Genomic DNA, 21899 nt, shown 5'->3' with positions numbered 1-21899 from the left:
CATTGCTACAGTAGTCCGTGCGCAGTGTCTGTCAGGCGGAGCTGGAGCCGCGGGAGCGGTACCAAAGAGGCCCTAAGGTGCTGTGACCATTACACTCGGTAAAGGGGTCCTTTGCCGAGCGCAACACTCGGTAAAATGACCCAAAACTGCAATTTTTATTTTTTTTACATTCTATTATGACAAATAAATTCATACAAACATATATCACATATATATCTCATCAATCACATATATATCTCATTCATTACATATATATCTCATCCATCACATATATATCTCATCCATCCACACATCCATCCGCACATATCACATCCATCACAATATATATCACATATATAATAATAAATGCTCAAGTCCATCCAAATAAATACACAAGTCCATCAAAGTCCACAAGTGCATCACAAGTATATCACAAAGTGAACAACAAATGAAAAAAATACAACGTGCACTCATCTCGGCCAAGGCGACTGTGGTGAAATGAAACAAGTTGCACCTCGACAAGGTTGGTCAACACATATAGCATGATACCACGCCACTCTTCATTTTTCAATTGCTTAGTGGTCGATGCACTTGTGCTTCTGAGTTGTCCTTGGAAAAGGCTGAGGTTCGATTCATTTTCGCTAACATTATAACGAGGGGGTGGATTATAAATGCTAGGAAGTTTCTCAGTGTAGTATTTCTCTGTGAAGTTCGACACCTCCTCTAGAATATATGCCTCTGCAATGAAAGCCTCAATTTTGACTTTATTTCTATATTTTTTGCGAAGAGTCTTCAAACATCTCTCGATTAGATAGCACCAACGGTTCTGCACGGGACCCCCATCCGTGCCTCATACAGGAGGTGCACAATCAAATGCTGCATCGACAAGAAGAAGCCGGGTGAAAAGATCTCCTTCAACTTATAAAGCAACATGGGTACCGCTTTTTTCCAAGTCATCAATGACGGTTTGAGATAGCTCCTTGGCACAAAGCTGGCGGAATAAGTAGCTCAACTCTGCCAACACTTGCCAGACATGCTCCAGGACATAGCCTCGAACCATCGTCGGAAGAAGCCGCTCAATTCATATGTGGTAGTCATGACTCTTCATCCCAGTTTACTCGCAGAGTACCTAAGTTCACTCCCCTCTTTAGATTCGCTGCATACCCATCAGGGAACATTAGCGTCTTGATTCATTCAAGTACTTCCCTCCTTTGGTCCTTTTTCAAGACTGAAATCGGCCTTAGGACCTTCTCCAGGTCTTACCACAACTAGGAGGCTGCATCTCTTGATTTGGTCTATCGCATAATGTTGCCTAGGTCCACTCTAGCCTTAGGGTTGTCCTTAGACTTTTCAGTGTTCATGAGTGTTGCCCAAAGTGCCTCGGACGACTATTCTTTTCAGTGTGCATTACATCAATATTATGTGGTAGAAGAAGGTCATCGAAATAGGGGAGCCTCGTCATGTCCGAGATATGAGTCCACATTTGTTGCTCACCATATTCCACAAAACCACCTTCATTAGGCACGAGAGCATCTATCTGAGCATGAACCTTGGCACCAGTCATCATCCGCTGTGCAGGGTTTGTCACTTTAACACCTTTCGTAAAGTTCTTGATGTCTTGTCTGAATGGATGGTCAAGAGGTAGGAATTAACGATGTCTGTCGAACGACTGAATACTTGCCACCCTTCTACAATCAAATGAACATCACACCTTCCTTGCATATTGGGCATGGAAACTTCCATGGAACACATCCAGACGTATAATATCCCATACGCTAGGAAGTCATGCAGGGAGTAGTGGTACCAAACGTGCATTTTGAAGGTTGTCTTTGTAGCTCGATCGTATGTCCATATCCCTTCGTCCCAAGCCACGGACTAATTCATCAAACATGGGCTCCATGAACACACCCATATTATTCCCTAGGTGTCCAGAAATTATCAACGATAAGAATACGTTATGTCATTGAAAGGAGACATCGGGGGGAGACTAAGGGGGATAACGAAGACTGGGCCAACATGTGTATGGGGAAACCATCATTCCATAAGGATTGAAGCCATCTATTGCCAGCGCGACATGTACATTACGAGCCTTATCTGCTTTGTCACGATGTTTATCGTTAAAGCAGATCCAAGCTTCACCTATCGGATGGATGTACCATCTTGTCAGGATTGTACTGTTTGCCATTTTTGTGCCATGTCATTTGTTTCATGGATTCCTCGGTCATGTATAGCCGTTGGATCCTCGGTAGGAATGGAAGGTACCGTAGGATTTTCACGGGGATCGTAAGTTGCCTCTTCTGGCCATTCATCAGAGTCTACCTCTAGGTACCTAGAGGATTTACACTTTGGACAGAACTTTGCATGCTCAGTGTTCTTTCCTAAACAGGACGTACCCCTTCGGACAAGCATGTATCTGCTCATACGACATCTTAAGTGCTCGAAGGAGTTTCTATGACTCGTACATGCTCTTTGGCAGAATGTGGCCCTCTAGAAGCAGGGTAACAATCATGACCAACATCTTATCGAAGCTAGGTCGACTCAAGTTTAACTCGAACTTCAACCCCATTAAGCGTCTAATGGCATCCAGTTGAGACACTATTGACCGATCGTGAAGGGGTTTCTACGCCGAGTCCATCATGTCGTAGAACGCCTATGCAGCTGCCTCCATCTCCTCCTTCTCACGTCCCTCATCGAACTATCCTTAGGTAAAAGTTATCTAACATGTCTAGGTACCCCAGGCATCAGCATCAAAAGCCTCCACCCGTGGTCTCACGACCTCCTCTCTCATATGATGGGCTTCACCATGGTGGACCCACCGAGTGTAGTCCGGCGTAAATCCATTTTTTCACAAGATATTTACCCATTTCCACCTTGTTTACCCTCCTCTTGTTTTCACATTTGTTGCAGGGACACTAAAACTAGGACAATGTCCTTTAGCAGCCTTGTCAAATGTACTGTTCAAGAAAGCATCGGTCTTGTTCATTCATTCCGTGGTGTAATCACTCTGACTTCTCTAGCCCGTGTACATCCACCGACTGGTCATTCCATCCTCTAACATATGTATCATCGAGTAATATAACCATCAATTGCATATACATGGTGTTCCTACTATCTAATAGGTGAGGATAGGTCCTAATCCCACATGCAGATGCGTAGATAAGGTTAGTTTCCATGCTCTACTCCTACCCGAGATAGAATTTTCGGCAGTACCTCCCCGCTGTTCTCCAGATACACGTCCTGCCAAAGAAGAGTGCGTATCTGGAGAACCACAGGGAGGTGATGCCAAAACTTTGTCTCGGACCAGGAGCAGACCATAGGAAACTAACCCATCTACGCATCCACGAGCTGTTCCAAAAAACATGGATAATCCGAAACAGATACGGTCATAGATATGCAAAGATCTGCATACCTCTAACCGTATCTCTTTTGAACGGGAGACGTCTAACTAGGCTACGCGATCTACGACTATGATACTGGAAAGAGAGGGTTATACCTAGGGTGGCGGCGGAGTCAGGCTAGCGGGGCCAGTGGCGGGTCGGTGTAGTGGCGAGGCGGCGCGGTGTAGGCAGACTAGCACGACGACAGGAACTCCAACTCGGCTCCGACGGGCTCTTCTCTACAAAAATAAAATAAAATACTGTCATTTAAAAAAAATTCAGCAGAACCTCCCCTGCACGGTGAGGTTTCCAAAACCTGCAAAAACAGCGCCACGATGGCTGACAAGCGCATATGTAAACCTGCAAAAACAGCGCCACGATGGCTGACAAGCACATATGTCTCAAGAGAAGCCATGTAATTTGGATATCAACCCATGAAGAAGAATATATTCAAGTAGTACCACTACTTCTACTACTACTTTCACTATTGCTACTACTACTACCACTACTTCTACTACTACTACCATTAATTCTACTACTACTACCACTACTTCTAATACTACTACTACCACTAGCACTACTAGTACAACTAATACTACTACAACTATCACTACCACGACAACAAGAGAGAAGGCATACCTGACGGGTGCCGGCGGTAGGGGCGGGCGACGTCGGGGTCAGGCGGCGTCGGGGTCGTCGGAGTCGGGAACGGGGCCGAGGGCAGGGCCGGCCAGGGCAGGGCGCGGCCAGGGATAGGGCATGGGCAGTGCGAGCGGTGCGGGCGCACGGGCGGCGTGGGGGCGGGGGCGGCATGGGTGTGGGCTGGTTGGCTGTCGGTTTGACTGCCCGGCTGGCCAAATTTGGTTAAGTCCTAAAAACGCCCTTTGTCGAGTGCCGGATCAGGGAGGCACTCGACAAAGATTTTATTTTTTTTTAAAAAAAATCTTTGCCGAGTGTCCCAAATCTGACACTCGGCAAAGATTTAGATTTTTTTAAATAATTTCTTTGTCGAGTGTCCCAGATCTGGCACTCGGCAATTTTTTTTTGAAAAATACTTTGCCGAGTGCCCCTGGCACAACACTCGACAAAGATTTTTTTTAAATTTTTTTTTTGAAAAATACTTTGCCGAGTGCCCCTGGCACGACACTCGACAAAGATTTTTTATTATTTTTTTAAAAATACTTTGCCGAGTGCCCCTGGCATAGCACTCGACAAAGATTTAAATTTTTTTTGTCTTTGCCGAGTGCCGTGTGAATACACTCGGCAAAGAGGAATTTTTTTAAAAAAATCAGAGCTCTCTTTGCCGAGTGCCTTATTCGTGGCACTCGGCAAAGACCCCCTTTACCGAGTGTCATGTCCCGGCACTCGGCAAAGTTTTTTTTTGCCTTCAAATTTTTGTGCAGTCCTTTTAAAGCACCAGGAACTCCTAGTTAGGATTTGGGATTTTTTATGGCTTTTTGATATATTTAGTTACTTTATTTCATTTACTTAAATTTTTTTCGAAAAATATAATTTTGAACTGCACGTGGTACGAATAATGGAATTTAATGATTTAAAAAATGATAGTCATGTTACTGAGTGTAGTGTGAGGCCGTATCCAGGAACGGACCTAAAATTTCGGACATCTTATTCACGAAACATGACCGCGAACTTGCGTGCGAAGTGTTTTTAAATTCTATAAAAAGCAAACGAAGTCCGAAATCATGAAACTTGTTGAGATGTCGTGATATCATATGTGGAGGCTATGATAAAAATTTCAAGCATCGTACATGACAACGTGCACGAAAATCTTATGAAATTTTTATCATAGCCTCCACATATGATATCACGATATCTCGACAAGTTTTATGATTTTCGGACTTCGTTTGTTTTTTTATAGAATTTAAAAACACTTCGCACGTAAGTTTGCGGTCATGTTTCGTGAACAAGATGTCCGAAATTTCGGGTCCGTTTCTGGATACGGCCTCACACTACACTCAGTAACATGACTATCATTTTTTGAATCATTAAATTCTATTATTCGTACCACGTGCAGTTCAAAATTATATTTTTCGAAAAAATTCAAGTCAATGAAATAAAGTAACTAAATATATCAAAAAGCCATAAAAATTTCTCAAATTTTAACTAGGAGTTCCTGGTGCTTTAAAAGGACTGCACAAAAAATTTAGAGGCCAAAAACAAAAAAAAACTTTGCCGAGTGCCGGGGCATGGCACTCGGCAAAGAGGGTCTTTGTCGAGTGCCATGAATAAGGCACTCGGCAAAGAGGGTTTTGATTTTTTTAAAAAAAATTCCTCTTTGCCGAGTGCATTCACAGGGCACTCGGCAAAGACATTTAAAAAAATTTAAATCTTTGCCGAGTGTCGTGCCAGGGGCACTCGGCAAAGTATTTTTTTAAAAAAAAATTAAAAAAAAATATTTGCCGAGTGCCGTGTCAGGGGCACTCGGCAAAGTATTTTTCAAAAAAAAAATAATTTTGCCGAGTGCCAGATCTGAGACACTCGGCAAAAAAATTTTAAAAAAAATAAATCTTTGCCGAGTGCCAGATATGGGACACTCGGCAAAGATTTTTTTTTAAAAAAATAAAATCTTTGCCGAGTGCCTAACAGCAGGCACTCGGCAAAGAAGGACGTGGCGGAACACCGTTACGCGGGTCATCCTATGCCGAGTGCTGCGCTTTTGCCGAGAGTCTGGCATTCGGCAAAGAAGTGCTTTGTCGAGTGTATTTTTTGCCGAGTGCCCGGCACTCGACAAAGAACTCTTTGCCGAGTGCAATTCTTTGCCGAGTGCAGCACTCGGCAAAGACACTCGGCAAAGAAGGTCTTTGCTGAGTGTCCGATTTTTAATACTCGGCAAAAAAAATTTTGCACTAGCAAAAGTCTATGTTTCCGGTAGTGGCTAATTGAAAAAAATGGTGGTCTTCTGATCGCGGGCATACACATACGCGCCGAGGAGCTCCTGGCCGGCCTGGCGTCATGAACACTGGCCCACCACTGGATTTCGACTCCTCTGACGAACCCACACATGACAATTGACACACCATAGGCCACAGCTCAGCCGATCACTCCATCGATCAGGAATTCAGGTTTCAGGGGTCTTTGCCTATAAATTGCCTCCTTGCCCACACACAAGATACGACACACTCTCCTCGCTCCTCTCTCTCCACTCCATTCTCAAGAACAACCTAAGACAAGACAGAGGACGCGCACACCAAGACCAGCAAGCCATGGGCTACCGCGCCGTGGCCCTGCTTCTCCTGACCCTCGCTGTCGCCGTGGCACTGCCATCGTCGGCGGCGAGGGGCAGAGGAGCCGCCAGGACCGGGAGCAGCACGGAGGCGATCTCCATCCAGGACATTGACGCCGTGTTCTTCCCGTCCCCGGCCCAAGACCAACTGGTAGACCCCACCGGCACCAAGTCCATCACCTCGACGCTCATGTCCGCTGGAGCTGCTTCACGCGAGAGCTCCTTCACGCCGGAGGCATATATGTGAAGTGGAACCACAAGAGAGACCACAACCCACCACATGATGGTGTTGCTGCACACTGGAACTCCTTCACGCCGGAGGCATATCCGGCATGGAGCCTCAAGGGGGAGACCCCAGCCCATCGCTTGGTGGCGTTGCTACACAGCAGAGCTCCTTCACGCCGGAGGCATATCCGGTGAAGTGCAAGTACCCATTCCCACCAAGTACTGAAGGCGGTTGTCCTCCACCGCATGGTGTGTAATGAACTGATGATATCTCATTCTGCACGTAGAATTTTTACCATAGTGAATTCAAGTTTCTTATAGATTATCTTGTGGTGACTCACGGTACGTGCCATCATCTTTGCTGCAGCATATGTTGCTGAGACGACGTTGGCACGCCGCCATGACGACCTGCATGTCGAGACTGGGATGCTCTTCACGAGGAGTAGCATGTTTCCGGGTGCAATCCTACCGGAAGGCACCAAGTTCGCCGGCAATGGCTTCCCAGATCCCCGGAGATTCGTCTTTCGGGAGGACGCGGACGCCATCCCCTTCAGCTACAAGCAGATTGACACCATTCTGAGGACATTTGGGGTTCCTCGTGGATCCAAGAAGGCAGATCAAGTCGCCGCCACCCTCCGGACTTGCGAGGCCAAGTCCCCGGAGCCTCACACTTGCGCCACCTCCAAGCAAGCGGAGGTCGAATTCGCTGCCTCCTCGCTGGCGACCAGGATCAGCGAGCTGCGCGCCGTCGTCACCGTCGTCCACGGGAAGAAGGACGCTGCCAGGTACACGGTGGCACCGAACGGGGTGGCGCGCATCGGCAAGGCAGGCAGAGGCGCCATGGTGCCGTGCCACCTGATGGCCTATCCGTACATGGTCCACTACTGCCACCTGTTGGCGGACGTGGAAGCTCTCCGCGTTGAGCTGATGGGGTTCGGAGACGATGGCCACGCGGCGGCGGCGGCCAGCGGCGCAACCGCGATCGCGATGTGCCACGCCAACACGACGAGCTGGGATGCCCGCTACTTCCAGATGCTGAACGCGACGCGCGGGGAGGAGATCTGCCACTTCATGCCGCGCAACTACGTGCTGTGGCTGCCTGCTGCCGCTCTGTAGAGCCACAGGCACAAGGACGAAGTGCATGCTGAATAAACGAGAAGACTGATGAGTACTACTAGTAGTAGCTTGCTTTGCTTATGAGGTGACTGTATCAAGAACTAGTTTGTCCATGCATGTCTTACATCTCTGATGATCATCGAGCGGACAATCAAATAATAATAAATAAATAAATTGTTCAGCCTTGCATATGCCTTACTCTCAAATCCTGTATGCCAACTTCGCGTATATGCCAATAAAATGTTCAGGTCCGCTTGCGCCTGCCAGAACGGACAATTCCTCGTTAAAAAAGATAAAGTAAACTGATTGTTCACTGAGAAACCGTATCTAAACTGCACCACCACAATTCAGCTTTCGATTTTTGGAGCGAGTCATGAGTAGTGCTCTGCATATAAAAACTTATAACTATAGTCTATCATGGAAACATATCCCCAAACCCCAACACACAGTAAATTATGACGAAACATCTTTAGAGTATTGATTTAGCTGCTTTCTTGCATTTGCTACTTATAATCGGATCCCATGGTATACTCAGATACAAGTTTGGAAAATAAGGATGAACTGTCCTCTAGCAGTTTTGCTGGGGCGTCATGCTCTGCGATTTCACCTGTTTCACAGCATGAACATTGTTCAAGCGTGAGGAGTAATAAATGTGAGCATAGTTTTGGCTCGTTAGTCAGGGGCATGCTAACCGTTATTCAGAAGCAAGACTTTGTCGCTATCAAGAACTGATGTGATACGATGAGCTATTGCAATCATTGTGCATTCGAGAAATTGTTGTTTTAAGGTTTTTTGAATTAAGCTGTCTGTGATTGGATCCACAGATGAAGTTGCCTCATCCAAAACCAAGATCTTTCTCCGTTTCAGAATCACCCTTCCCAAACACACAAGTTGTCGCTGACCTGTGCTCCAGTTTTTGCCCTTTTCTGTCACTGCATTTGAAAAATCAAAGAACAATAAGTTAGGGCTTTGGCATCACAGAGCAGTGTCCCGAGACCTTCTGGCAGGTATCAAACCTGGTGAGTCAAGCTTAAGCTCATTCTTTCTAACTTCATCCCCAAGATGACAAGAATCCAATGCCTAGAGAGCACATGTATTAGGCGCAGAATGGAACCCTTGATGAGAGAAACGAAATAGATTTAGTGATTGGAATGTACCTCCCAGATTTTCTCATCACTATACTCCCCAAGGGGGTCAATATTGGTTCTCAGGGTCCCCTCAAACATAACAGGATCTTGCGGAATGATGCTCAATCTTGTCCGAAGGTCATGTAGTCCAATGGTGCAGATGTCAGTGCCATCTATCAACATTTGGCCAATACATGGGTCCACAATGCGAAATAGTGCCTGAATCAAGGTTGATTTGCCACCGACCTGTTCTACCAACAATACCTGTCTTCTTTCCTCCGAGTAAGGTGCACGTCAGGCCTTTCAAAACAAAAGGCAGCTGCGGTGCATATCGAACCTGCATCACATAACACGCTCTTAAGGGCCATTAATACTAAATCAGTTACCAGTTATACTTGTTTTCCACCTTAAGACGAGTTTTAGTTTTCTGGAATATTCTAGAAATATATTAAGAATTAAAGGTTGCAGTTCTGTTAACAACAGGAACATAATAAAAATCAAAAGGACATGTTAATATTGGAATAATGCCTTATAATGAAATTGATTGTTTTACAACAGTTAGCATTTACTATACCTAAAACTGTCTAGTTTCATAAATACTGAGCACAATAACAATTATACAAATTGAATATGCATAGTGCATAAAGTTGAAGAGACAAACATGCAGGTTACGAAACTCAATTTCGCCCTTTGTTGGCCACTGTCCATTTGGTTGGCGTTCTGGTATTGTAAATGGTGGTTCAGAAGGAATAATCGTATACTGCAACATTCTTTCCACTGATATCATTCTATTTTCCAAACTGCAGAGGACAGCAATAGCCCATCCTTGTAGCATATTGAGACTTAGTCCATAAGTGACCGCAAGACTAGCAGTCTCTGTACAAAATATTATCAGCATGTTAGTACACTAACGAGTAAGAACGATATTGATATTGCTAGAGAAATGATATGCTTACTTGGGTCAATTAAAGAAGCTGGTGAAGAGACCAGAAGTATCAATGTGAAGGAAAAAACAAAGGATGAAAGCATATCCAAGCGAAAGCACAACCATTCCATTGCGGCTGCATTATACAAACTTGGTCGAGATAAATTATCCACCAAATATCCAATATAACTGATAAATTGCCTTTCCTTTTGAAAGCATCTAATTATATTTGAGCCAGCCATTGATTCAGAAAAATGTTGCAGCACGGGGGCTCTGCAAACTCCAACCAACCTTTGCAACTCTCTAGCAGCATCTATGTAGTATTGCTAAAAGTTGGGAGTGTATGGTCAGGAATCAAATAATAACAAACACAAAACTGTAATTCACAGATACAACTAATGAACATCAATGAGAAAATTGACACCATCAGTTTTAAAAATAGAAAACCAATACAATTGTAATTTATATATAATCTACCTGATACCACAGCGATGCAATAATAATGGGGACAAAAACTATGAAGACTTGCCATGCAACATGTGACATCAGAATAACTGTTCCTAGAATCTCAATGGCAGGAAATAGAAGATAACCCATCAAGTCAAAAATTCTTGTATCCACTGTGCTTTGATCTGTGGAAGCCTACAATTTGTTTCAACTTTCAGCATTAACATAATAAAAAAGCAAATAGCATTCAAAGGACACACTAATTCCATATGTCCTTAAAAATAACATTCTGAATGTACTTACTCTGTTCAAGATTCGCCCACTAGGAGTGGAGTCAAAGAAAGACATTGGTGCTCGGAAAATGCAGTTGTGCATTTTCTCAAATAGAATAGTAGCAGTCTTACATCCGGTCATGACAAGAAGATGTGATCGTATGAAGATGAACAATGAGCTAACAATTGCTAATGCAAAATATACATTTACCATCTGCAAACTACTGATTCGAGGATTCACATTTGAAGAACTTGCATCCAATTTGAAGAACTTGGAAAATTATCTGAGCTAGCAAAATAAGTGGCACAAGTGCTCCATTATATGCCATCATAATATATTTCCAGTAGACAATAAATCCAACCCGGCCTTTCTCCCTCTCTTCTTCTTGTACTAGCTGACCATTTTGAATAATTCCTTCCTCGTTATCATCTTTTTTATCCCCGTTGCCACCAGGATGATATGCATTCTCAAATTTTCCACTAGGGCGCTCCAGCATGTCTAGAGTTGATAAGGCATCTTTATGGGATGCAACTAATTCCATGAGCTCTTCTCCAGATTTCAGAATTTCAGTGTAATCCCCTGACTGTGTTATTTTTCCATCTCTCATGACCTGAAAGATGAGCAGAAAATTGGAAAGATGAAAAACTTTGTTGCATGTATCATAAAAAAAACACTAGACAATTGTTACTAGCTTACCAGGACAAGATCAGCTGAAGGTAAAAATTCCACATGATGGGTAACATATATAACAGTTTTTGAAGCTAAAAATTCTAGCAAGCACTCCTGCAATATACAAGTTATAGCCGTATAAGTTTCACATAATAGAAACAAATAATCTTTTGAACCCTAAAATAATGCTCAAGGACATTATATGCAAGTTAAAAGGGGTAGTTGCACCGATGCCCCTACTTTGTAGGCTAACTGTTGTTTTGCCCTCCCTTTTTCTGACTTTGAGCGTCTACCTCAGAGTGTACCTTGTGTTCTAGGCCTTCTAACACCAGAATTTTCACTTACACCTGAGTTACAGTTAGTTATAATATAGGTCAATTAGCTTATGTAGTCATTATGTGGTCCATTTCTCAAGTATCGTTGGTGCAAGCAAAAAATAGGTGCTGGTGTCCCTAACAACACTCGATATTTTGCTAGTAGAAAGGTAGATCAAATATGAGCCATGTAGGCAGCCCCTTAAAAGAACTATGAAACCATATGCTATAGCTAGAAACAAGAAATAATTAACAACTCTCATTCAAGATGAATTAAAAATAAATTTACTACCCTAGAACTAAAATAGATGTTCATAAATAAGTAAGAATAATACAAATACTGAATTGGAAAAATAAAATAGGGAAATAAGTGGAAAATGAATGTTGCAGTTGCAGCATTATGATGTAAAAATATCACTTTATATAATAGGATTATGAAGTACTGCCTCAGTTCCAAATTATATTTCGTTTGACTTTTTTGACTGAAAGTTTGACCACTCGTCTTATTCAAAAAATATGTGCAAATATACACAAATTTAAGTCATTCTTGAAGAACTTTTATTAATAAAGCAAGTCACAATAAAATAAATGATATTTTACCCAAAATTTTGAATAAGACGAGTGGTCAAATATTTGGTCAAAAAAGTCAAACGAATTATAATTTGAAACGGAGGGAGTACCAAATGTCATAACTAAGACTAGTTTCGATACAATGCATTAAATGTCAAAACATACCTTGAACAAGTGCTGTCCAGTGTAAGCATCAACCACACTAAATGGATCATCAAATAGAAAGATATCAGCATCTTGATACAAAGCACGGGCAATCTGTATACTCTGTTTTTGTCCACCACTTAAGTTGATTCCTCTCTCTCCTATAATTGTTTGGTCACCCAAAGGTAATATATCCAAATCGTTATTTAAAGAACATGCCTCAAGGACATTTTTGTACCTTTCCATGTTCATTTGTGTACCAAAACGTATGTTTTCTTCGATTGTCCCACTTTGTAGCCATGGTGATTGGCTAACACAAGCAATTGTGCCACAAGTTTGAACCTCTCCAGATAACTTTGGTATTTCACCAAGTATGCAAGACAATAAGCTTGATTTACCCGATCCAACAGTTCCACAGATAGCAACTCTAGTTCCTTGTTGCACACAAAAGTCCAGGTCTTGGAGAGTAGGCACCTGAGAGGATTTCTCCCAGGAGAAGTTACCATTTCTTACCTTAATGGATATATCGGTGCTACCACTCGGAAGCTTAGTTACCACATCACTTGCTAATTCCTCAAGGCAGAGAAATGAACATATCCTATCAAGTGATACTTTTGTCTGAATGATTGATGACATCGCGTCCGGCAGACTGTGGATAGGACCTTGCAACTGCCTAAATGTTGCTAGAGCAGATAATACTTTCCCTGTTTCTAATGGGGTGCCAAAAATTATGCAAGTTCCAAAAGTGATCATAGCAACAAATGCAGGGGCACAAAAAAAGACAGATATAAGCATTGATGAGGTGCAGACATATTTCTTTACCCAGTTCATCTCAACGTTCCTTAACTCTTTAATCTTGGACAAGAAAACCAATTCCCAACCTTGAAGCTTGAGAATATGCATGTTCTGTAATATCTCAGACATAGCACTCATTCTAGCATCCTTGGCATTCATAGTTTTCTCTTGGTAATTTTGCTCAATCCTCCCCAAAGGTATGTTAGCCAACATTGTCAAAGCACACGCAGCAAGGGCAGCGAATGCTGCCAAGCCAAGAGTAGAGTACAAGATAATCATTGCGAGACTAATTTGTACTGGGAGCAGCCAAAGTTCATGCAAAGACCAATTGAAATCTCCTACTCGCTCAGCATCAATGTTCACAACATTGATCAGCTCCCCGCTTGAACTACCTTGCTTGGACTGGCTAGAGAGGGCAAGACCCTTTTGATAAATAATTGCAATAAGAGCAGAATGCACACGCAAGCCTAATTGTTGAGATCTGAAGAGCAAATGCCTTGATGAGAGACCTTCCATCAGCTGTGCAACAACAAATGCCAACACCAAAAGGTATCCTCTTTTAGTAGATCGTGTGCTTTCATTTAAGTAGTCAACAAAGTGCTGAATGAGATAGGGACCAACATATGAAGTAACGGTACGGAGCAGGGCATAAACTGCAGTGATAATAATTAGCTTCCATGTTGTGAGCACAAGAGATTTGACCAACTTAACTGTTGTAACATCAGTGCATTGCCCTGTAGCAGAAATCGAGGCAATCTTTGATTTAAGCTTAGGGGTGATTCCGTGGACACTGTCACTGTCATCCAAGAATGGCACATCATTAAGGTCTAGTGTCTTCCTCTTGCCAAGATCAAGTAAAGGACCCATCCAAGAAAAGGTGATATTACTAAACAATCCAGCATTTGAGAAAAGTGATCTATGGCCTGTTGCCTCAAATAAGGACGGAGATTCATGGTCCAAAAGCGGTTCCTCCATGGTACTGTAATAGCTTCTGAATAGAAAACAATAATAAAATAAAAAAAGTTATAGAAGTTTTATTAACTTTGACATGCACAAACATGCATAAGGGTAGGTGCTCTAAGAAAACAAAATAAGAGACATCATTAGAAATTGAAGTCTGCATCTGCATTGCTAGACAATTATAAGAAGGATAAATAGACTTGAAACAAAATAAGAGACATCATTAGAAATTGAAGTCTGCATCTGCATTGCTGGACAATTATAAGAAGGATAAATAGACTTGAATCACGGGTACTTGCTCACACTTATATTAGAAATTTTACAGTGCTTGGAAAAAAATAAGAGGCATCCACTCAGGTAGATGCAATGGTTGAATCTAAAATTAGTGCACCAAGAACCAGCTTCAAATTAAATTTGAAGGGTATAACAATATGTTCACATGCGAGATTTTCTAGCGTAGCCCAGCCCACTTAAATTTCTGGTGGGGGGAGCCTTGATCGGGGGCCGAGCTCAGTGGAGGCAAAACTGGGCTCCTGTCCTGGCTTGCGTGCCACAAATTATGAAGGGCCAACTAAGCCTATCCGTAGATAAAGCCTGTAACAACAGGGCTCATTTTACACATACCAGATTACCAGCTGTTCATAGGTGGCCGCATAATGCTACATGGAGTAGCAAGCTGACATCTCATCAGTTAGTTCAGTTGTCAGATGGCACCGAGATATATACTAATGCCAGGAGATCCTTGTTCTAAATCACTTAATATTCATGAACACAAATGATGCAGTGCTTACTATAGATATCAGGACAATAATGTATATTAGCGGATCCCCCCCCACCCCCCCCCCCCCCCACCCCACCCCCGCGATATTCTGTCACACTCCGTTCCAAATTATAAGTTATTTTAATTTTTTTGAGAGTCAAAGCATTTCAAGTTTGACTAAAATTATATAAAGAATTACAAAAATTTATGACATCAAATAGGTATACTATAAAAATATAATTAGTGAAAATCTAATAATACTTATTTAGTATCATAAAGTTATTATTTTATTATATAAATTTGGTCAAATTTGAAATGCTTTGACTCTCTAAGAAAATTAGAATGACTTATAATTTAGGACGAAGAGAGTGGCAAATAGCCGGCAGTGAGTGACGGACAGTGGACGGCTGCTGTGCGCCCCGTAATTATTATTCTTAACATCGGACGGTTGAAAAAAATTAGAGAGAGAGGAACCTGTGGTTCCTTTTAAGCACAGTACTGGGATGCACTGTACTATTATTAAGGAAAACAGATGACGATCTACAGTAGAAACATTGGACAAAGAAAAGTATGGGATGCACGATGCAGAAATGCAGAACTACATCCTATAGCAGCCCGCCTGAACCTAGCAGCAGTACCATATCCCAAGACGTGTGCATTGTTTTCTAGTTCTACATGCGTCGCAGCTCGCAACGGGAAACCCACGATTTGCATTCTACGTCGACCACGGGGTGGATCCACCCGATAAATTTAGAGAGAAAAAAAAATTGAAAGTTAGTAGGCAGCGTAATACATGCAAACACTGTGGGTGCAATGCAAGAGGTTACGCACGCCAGGGAAGGGAATAGAAAGGGGGACGTACCTAGTGGATGCGAAGGGCTCGACGAAGAGCTGGAGGAGGGCGGCGCCGCTCGCCCAGTCGTCGCCGTTTTCGATTTCCACTGGAGAGGGAATCGATGGACTCGCTCAGTAGTCGCCGCCGCCAGGAAATAACGGCCACGAGAGAGAGAGAGGCGCGCGACTATACGGGCTCAAAACCAGGGATGGGAAAGGAAAAAGTCTACTTCACTCCAACCTATTGAAAACCATTTATTTTTCTATAAAAAAAGGAAAACCATATATTCTACCCTCTAAAAACTTGCCCTTGGGGCAACGTTAAGTCCGGATAGTATTCCAGCTTGTATCAATGTTCTGGTGGCCAATGATTTGGCATCAGGTTATGAGTAATGGAGATTTTTCCATATTAAAAAAAAACTTGTTGAATATTATAATATAATATTTATATTGATAGGTCTATAAAATATTTTAATCATGTCCATCTTATTTATGTTTGATTTGTTTTGTACTCCCTATATCCTAAATTATAAGTTATTCTAAATTTCTTGAAGAGTCAAAGCATTTCAAGTTTAACCAAATTTATAAAATAAAATAATAATATTTATGATACTAAATAAGTATCATTAGTTTCTTCATTAATTATATTTTCACAGTATATATATATATATATATATATATATATATATATATATATATATATATATATATATATATATATATATATATATATATATATATATATATATATAGAACTACTATCCTGTAGCTGGCTACAGAATAACTTATTCTGTAGCCACTTTGAGTTACGATAATTACTATGTTAATTTACGAGATTATAGTAACTCCTTACTAAGTGGTTTAATATAATGTTATGGTAAATATCCCTATGTGTTATAGTAACCCAACTATCGTAAATATGTATTGATATTATGGTAAATTAGTATATAAAATTATAGTAAATGGAGGTGGCTACAAAATAACTTATTTTGTAGCCGGCTACTGAATAGCCTCTCCCTATATATATATATATATAGGGAGAGGCTATTCAGTAGCCGGCTACAAAATAAGTTATTTTGTAGCCACCTCCATTTACTATAATTTTATATACTAATTTACCATAATGTCAATACATATTTACGATAGTTGGGTTACTATAACACATGGAGATATTTACCATAACGTTATATTAAACCACTTAGTAAAGAGTTACTATAATCTCGTAAATTAACATAGTAATTATCATAATTCAAAGTGGCTACAGAATAAGTTATTCTGTAGCCAGCTACAGGATAGTAGTTCTATATATATATATATATATATATATATATATATATATATATATGATGTTATAAATCAAATAATAAGATTTATGATATGATACCAAATAAGTATCATTATAATCTTCATTAATTATATTTTTATAGTATATATATTTGATGTTATACATCTGTGTAATTTTCTCTATAAATTTTGCCAAACTAGAGATGCTTTGACTCTCAAGAAAGTTAGAATGACTTATAATTTGGGACGGAAGGAGTATCAAATAGCAACACAATGGTAATTAAAATGAAGTTCATGATTAATTATGACCACATGCAAGTATTAACCAACTTATAGACAGACATACAGATAGTCTACTGTAGGATATATCTATTTACTTGTCTCTGTGTTAGATATGGCTCCGTTCGGCTTACCTCATATTCGGCTTGTTCGGCTTCTTTTTTCAGCCGGAACAGTGTTTTTCTCTCACAACAATTCAGCCGAAATAGTATTTTCAGCCAAAATTCAGCGAGCCGAACGGGGCCGTACATTGCCCTAAAGGTTCTAAAAATCTGGTCTTCTAATTGAGGTGGATAAATCGCATTCACACAATAGTTCAGGAGTCAGATGACTTTTTTCTTTAAACGAACCATTTGAGTGAGATAAGCTCGCCTTAGCCCGATTAACGAGAGTCAACGTCCCACTGGTGATCACAGAGAAATGCCCCTTGGAGCCTCGAGGCATGTCGGCATTCATTAAGAGAAATGAACTGTAAGCGTGCATGCAGAATGGCCACAACATACGCTGATACGCACCAATCCGATCAAAACTTGATGAAATTTGGACATCCAAGCCGCTTACAAAAACAGAACGAACAAAGAATCAAGAAACAGTGACAATTTAAACTGGCCGTGAAACCAACAGAATCGAGCTACGGAGCTAGCAGCCCTCCCGGTCTCGCTGAAGCCCGCGCCACAGACCGGCCCAGTGTCAGTCCTCCTCCTTCCGGTCGGAGGTGAGCCTGGGCGACGAGGCGGAGCGCGTCCGGGCGAAGGCGGCGACGGGCGAGGGCTCCCCGGCGATCGGCAGGTCGGAGAGCAGCGCGAGCATGCGGCGCGCGCTGAGACTGAGAGACCGCGCGGGGCGGAGGCCGAGGCTCTTGGTGCGCGAGAACACGGTGGAGGACTGCGACAGGATGAGGTACACCAGCGCCTGCACCAGCACGAACACTCCAGCCTTGATCAGCGCCGCCTGCATCTCCGTCTCCATCTCTATGGCTACTCTTGCCTTGAGGAGCTTCCGGCCAAATTCTGAACAGACTCTTGCCTTAGCGTTAGCTTGGATCAGTCTCCCGAGGTCGAGCGAGAAATGGGTCGCTTGTGACTCTTGAGGCGAAGAGGCGGGAGCAAGCGCGCGTTTTTATAGGGCAAGGAGAGCGAGTGAGCGACCGGGCCGCCGGCTTGACCGTGGCCGACTGGCCGGAGGGCTCGGGGCCTCGGGCGTGCAGAGATGCTTCGTCGCCGACTCGCCGTGGTCTACTGGTCAGGTTCAGTTGATGTCAAATTGTTTAAGCTTAAACCACTCCCACGGGTTGAAACTGAAGGTTCAGAGAGCTGGGTGTGTCACAACTTGCTTGCATCGACGCTTGCGCAAAAATATGCTCCAGTCGCCGTCACTGCTGAGTGCTGCCTGAATGTTTCCTGTGCCGACTGCCGAGCCGTGACGTAGCTTCTTCAAGGCACAGTTAGAGCTCTGGGCATTTCAAACGATACATGTCGGCCATTTTATTGTCATGGACTCATTCTCAGATCTCAGAGGGAGATATATTTTGAGGTGAAAGAAATATAGATACAAATACAATGAACAGACGCAGTCTCGCGGATGAACCATAGTCCATAGACCATAGGTGGCGCCCCGCGTCTGTGAGGACATCCATCTCCGGTCGTCCTCACAAATTTGGGCTGTCAAATACATATACTGAAGTACTCCCTCTGTTTCTAAGTAGATCAATTCTTAGAGTTTGTCTTAAATTAAAATATTTTATGTTAACCCAATTTACAAAAAAAAATATATGAACAGTTATGCCCAAATGAACACATTATAAAATTTTAGTTTATCGTGTATTCAATAATACTAATTTGATATCATAAATGTTGACGCTCTTTTCTATAAATTCAGTCAGATTTAAAAAGTTCGACTTAAACAACTTTAAAAATAAATTTATTCAGAGATAGGTGTGCGTATACTTATATACTTTTGCAAAAAAAAAGCTAGAGTCCATACAATTGAGCTATTAATGTCTGTGTGCGCACGCTATAAATCTATAATATTGCAACCAAAATATAGTAAGTAAAATGATACGTATTGGTTCTGAAGCTCCTAGCTTTGCACGTTCAGATATTAGCATCGTAGGGTGAACCAAATAATATTTTAAATACTTAATTACTCACTACAAACAAATAGTCAAGATTATATGTATTAAGTGTATAGCAGTCAATCAATATATTCATGTTTGAAATAGTTTTAAGATGTTGAATTTGTAGTTCATAATATATTTCAAGAGAAATTAAATAGAAAAGGAACAGTTTAAAAGGCTTTTCTCCTGTCAACATAGATACGCCTTAAATGTCTGTATAGGGCTAACTTTCAGCCAATATTAGCTATAGTCCGCTAAAACACGAGGATTATAGGTTCGACTTATTTTTCTAGCACTCGGACGTCTGGACGGGGCTAGCGTCCGGACGCTCACGTCTGCTACGCCTGCTTCACATGGGACCCGGGCCGCTCCCTGTCCCGCATCCGCACCATGTCCCATGCCCGCACACCATGGCCCGCGCGTGCTTCGTGTCCCGTGCCTGCACCATAACACCCCCTCTACACCTACGTGCATGCAGGCGGGCTCAGCAGCTGCAGCAGGTGGCTGCTGCAGATAGATCCCACTGCAACATGTGTAGTATCAATATATAGTTTTATAACATCTAGATGAAACACTTGCAAAATACGTCCGAAATCATTAAAATACTTGCAACGTACGTCTAAAACACTAGAAAAAACATGTTTGTAGCCATTGCAAAACATATGCAACATACAGATAAAACACTTCAAACATACGTATGAAACACTTGAAATGTACGCTTACAACATGCAAGTATATGCAACATCCAAATCTACTTTTGCAACATCCAGGTGAAACAATTACAATATACATCTGAAACAGATAAAACATTTAGAACATACACTTGAAAACACCATTGCAACATGTGCAACATCCCGCTCTACTTTTGCAACATCGATATAAAACACTTACAACATACATCTGGAACATTCGAAACACTTGAAATAGACCCTTGCAACATTCAGTTTCAGCACAACATCTCCTTGTTGCTTGGGAGAATGGATCTTCGTCGGCGTGTGGAGTTCTATCCTGGCCGTCGCGGGTTGCACACGGGCGAGTTCCACCCCAGCCACGGCGAACTGGGTAGGCGGGCACGAGATGTGTGTGGGCGGGCTCCACCTGGCCCGCCATGAGCTACATGTGGGTGAGCTCCACACCAGGCCACAGTGAGCTGGGTAGGCGGAGGCGGAGATCTTTCTGGCCACCGACCAGGTGTCCAGTCCCTATGGTGGAGGCGACAATGGTCACCCTTGTAACACCCCAGGTGTTTGCCACCAGTTAAGTAATGGGTTGAGCTCAAATATGGCATGTTAAGTAGTGATGGAGATGTTAGGTTAAACATATGAAAATGAGTCACCACTTAAACTTGGACCATGCACCATTGCTTACATGCTGCCCTTTCTAAAAAGTATGCTTGGGAAATGTTGGATGTACTTGTTTCATGTGTCTTGCATCAACATCCATCTATATTGATCACTGGAAAAGTTTTATGAAGTTTGGAATCAAGAAGTCACATGAAATGACAAGTTATGTCCTTGCCGGAATTATCTTCTTAAGTGAATGGATTATAGGTCATCAACCAAACCTTCCAACCTTGCCCAAATGACACTAATTAAACTCTACAACAAAAGTCATAAAGGGTTCGTGTTGAGCGGAGGACAAGAAAATACCTCCATCGGTCTAAAACTTGGATTTAAGCTTTACCGTGATGCTACTTTGACCTATGTTGACCAATCACTTATAGTGCTTGCATGGAGTTGCACCTTAAATCAAAGTTGAAGTTTGAGTAGAGTAGAACAAACTTTGTTTAATGGTCAAGAGCTAGATCAGCTTGAAGCAAGTCAAACCGAGCCCTCAAGTTGGAATCCATGGCTGTTTGGGAGCTCAAAAATTTGGCTAAGTCCCTAATGGACTGAAACTGAGATTTCAGTTTTCGTTTACCCTTCTTTGGAGCCTTGTATCTCTCCAACCAGGCCGAATCAAACTTTGATGCTTTAAAAAAAGTTGGAGATGTCGCGTAGATCTACAACTTTTATTAATATAGTTTTTGCTAACTCGTCGTGGTTTAGAAGTTACGGAGGCACGAAATATGGGTTTCAGTGGTATGTTTGAGGTAGAATTGGAAATTTGAAATTGTTGAATAGTGCCAACACCGTGCACTGAGCTGCTGGCCGTGTGTTAGCACTGCTCGCGCCGTGTGGCTCCGCTGTGCTACGCCCGTTCGCCACCTCGCCTCCATCTGCTTGAAAAGCCGAGCACTCGCCCTCCTCCCTCCTGCGCTCTCATTTCTCCCTTGCTCTCTGCTGTCTATGCGCGGCCGCGTCCACCACGAACGGCCGGTAGAGCTCGCTGCCACCGCCGCTCGCTTCTTCGTCCTCACAGCCAATCACCGCACAGCCAAGTACGGCAGAGCCTCCACCGCAGCGCGGCTACGGCCCTCCTTCGCAGCCAGCCGGCAAGCCCCAGAGCTCCGCCGCCGTCA

General features: G+C 42.6%; 1 protein-coding gene and 1 pseudogene across 1 annotated transcript; one reads left to right on the top strand and one right to left on the bottom strand.

Annotated features, from left to right (window-relative positions):
- Window positions 1-6295: 6295 nt before the first annotated feature.
- LOC136551884 (BURP domain-containing protein 4-like) lies at window positions 6296-8132 on the top strand. Its single transcript, XM_066543418.1, has 2 exons — window positions 6296-7074; window positions 7193-8132. Exons 1-2 carry the CDS (start codon window positions 6933-6935, stop codon window positions 7939-7941), a joined length of 891 nt encoding a protein of 296 aa, XP_066399515.1. The 5' UTR covers window positions 6296-6932; the 3' UTR covers window positions 7942-8132.
- A 240-nt stretch (window positions 8133-8372) lies between these two features.
- On the bottom strand, window positions 8373-15901 carry LOC136551883 (ABC transporter C family member 3-like; annotated as a pseudogene).
- Window positions 15902-21899: the final 5998 nt, after the last annotated feature.

This window comes from Miscanthus floridulus, chromosome 4 (assembly GCF_019320115.1).
Source record: "Miscanthus floridulus cultivar M001 chromosome 4, ASM1932011v1, whole genome shotgun sequence".
Lineage (NCBI taxonomy): Eukaryota > Viridiplantae > Streptophyta > Magnoliopsida > Poales > Poaceae > Miscanthus > Miscanthus floridulus.
Note: the sequence above shows the minus strand (reverse complement) of the source record. Positions and strands in the feature narration are given on the sequence as shown.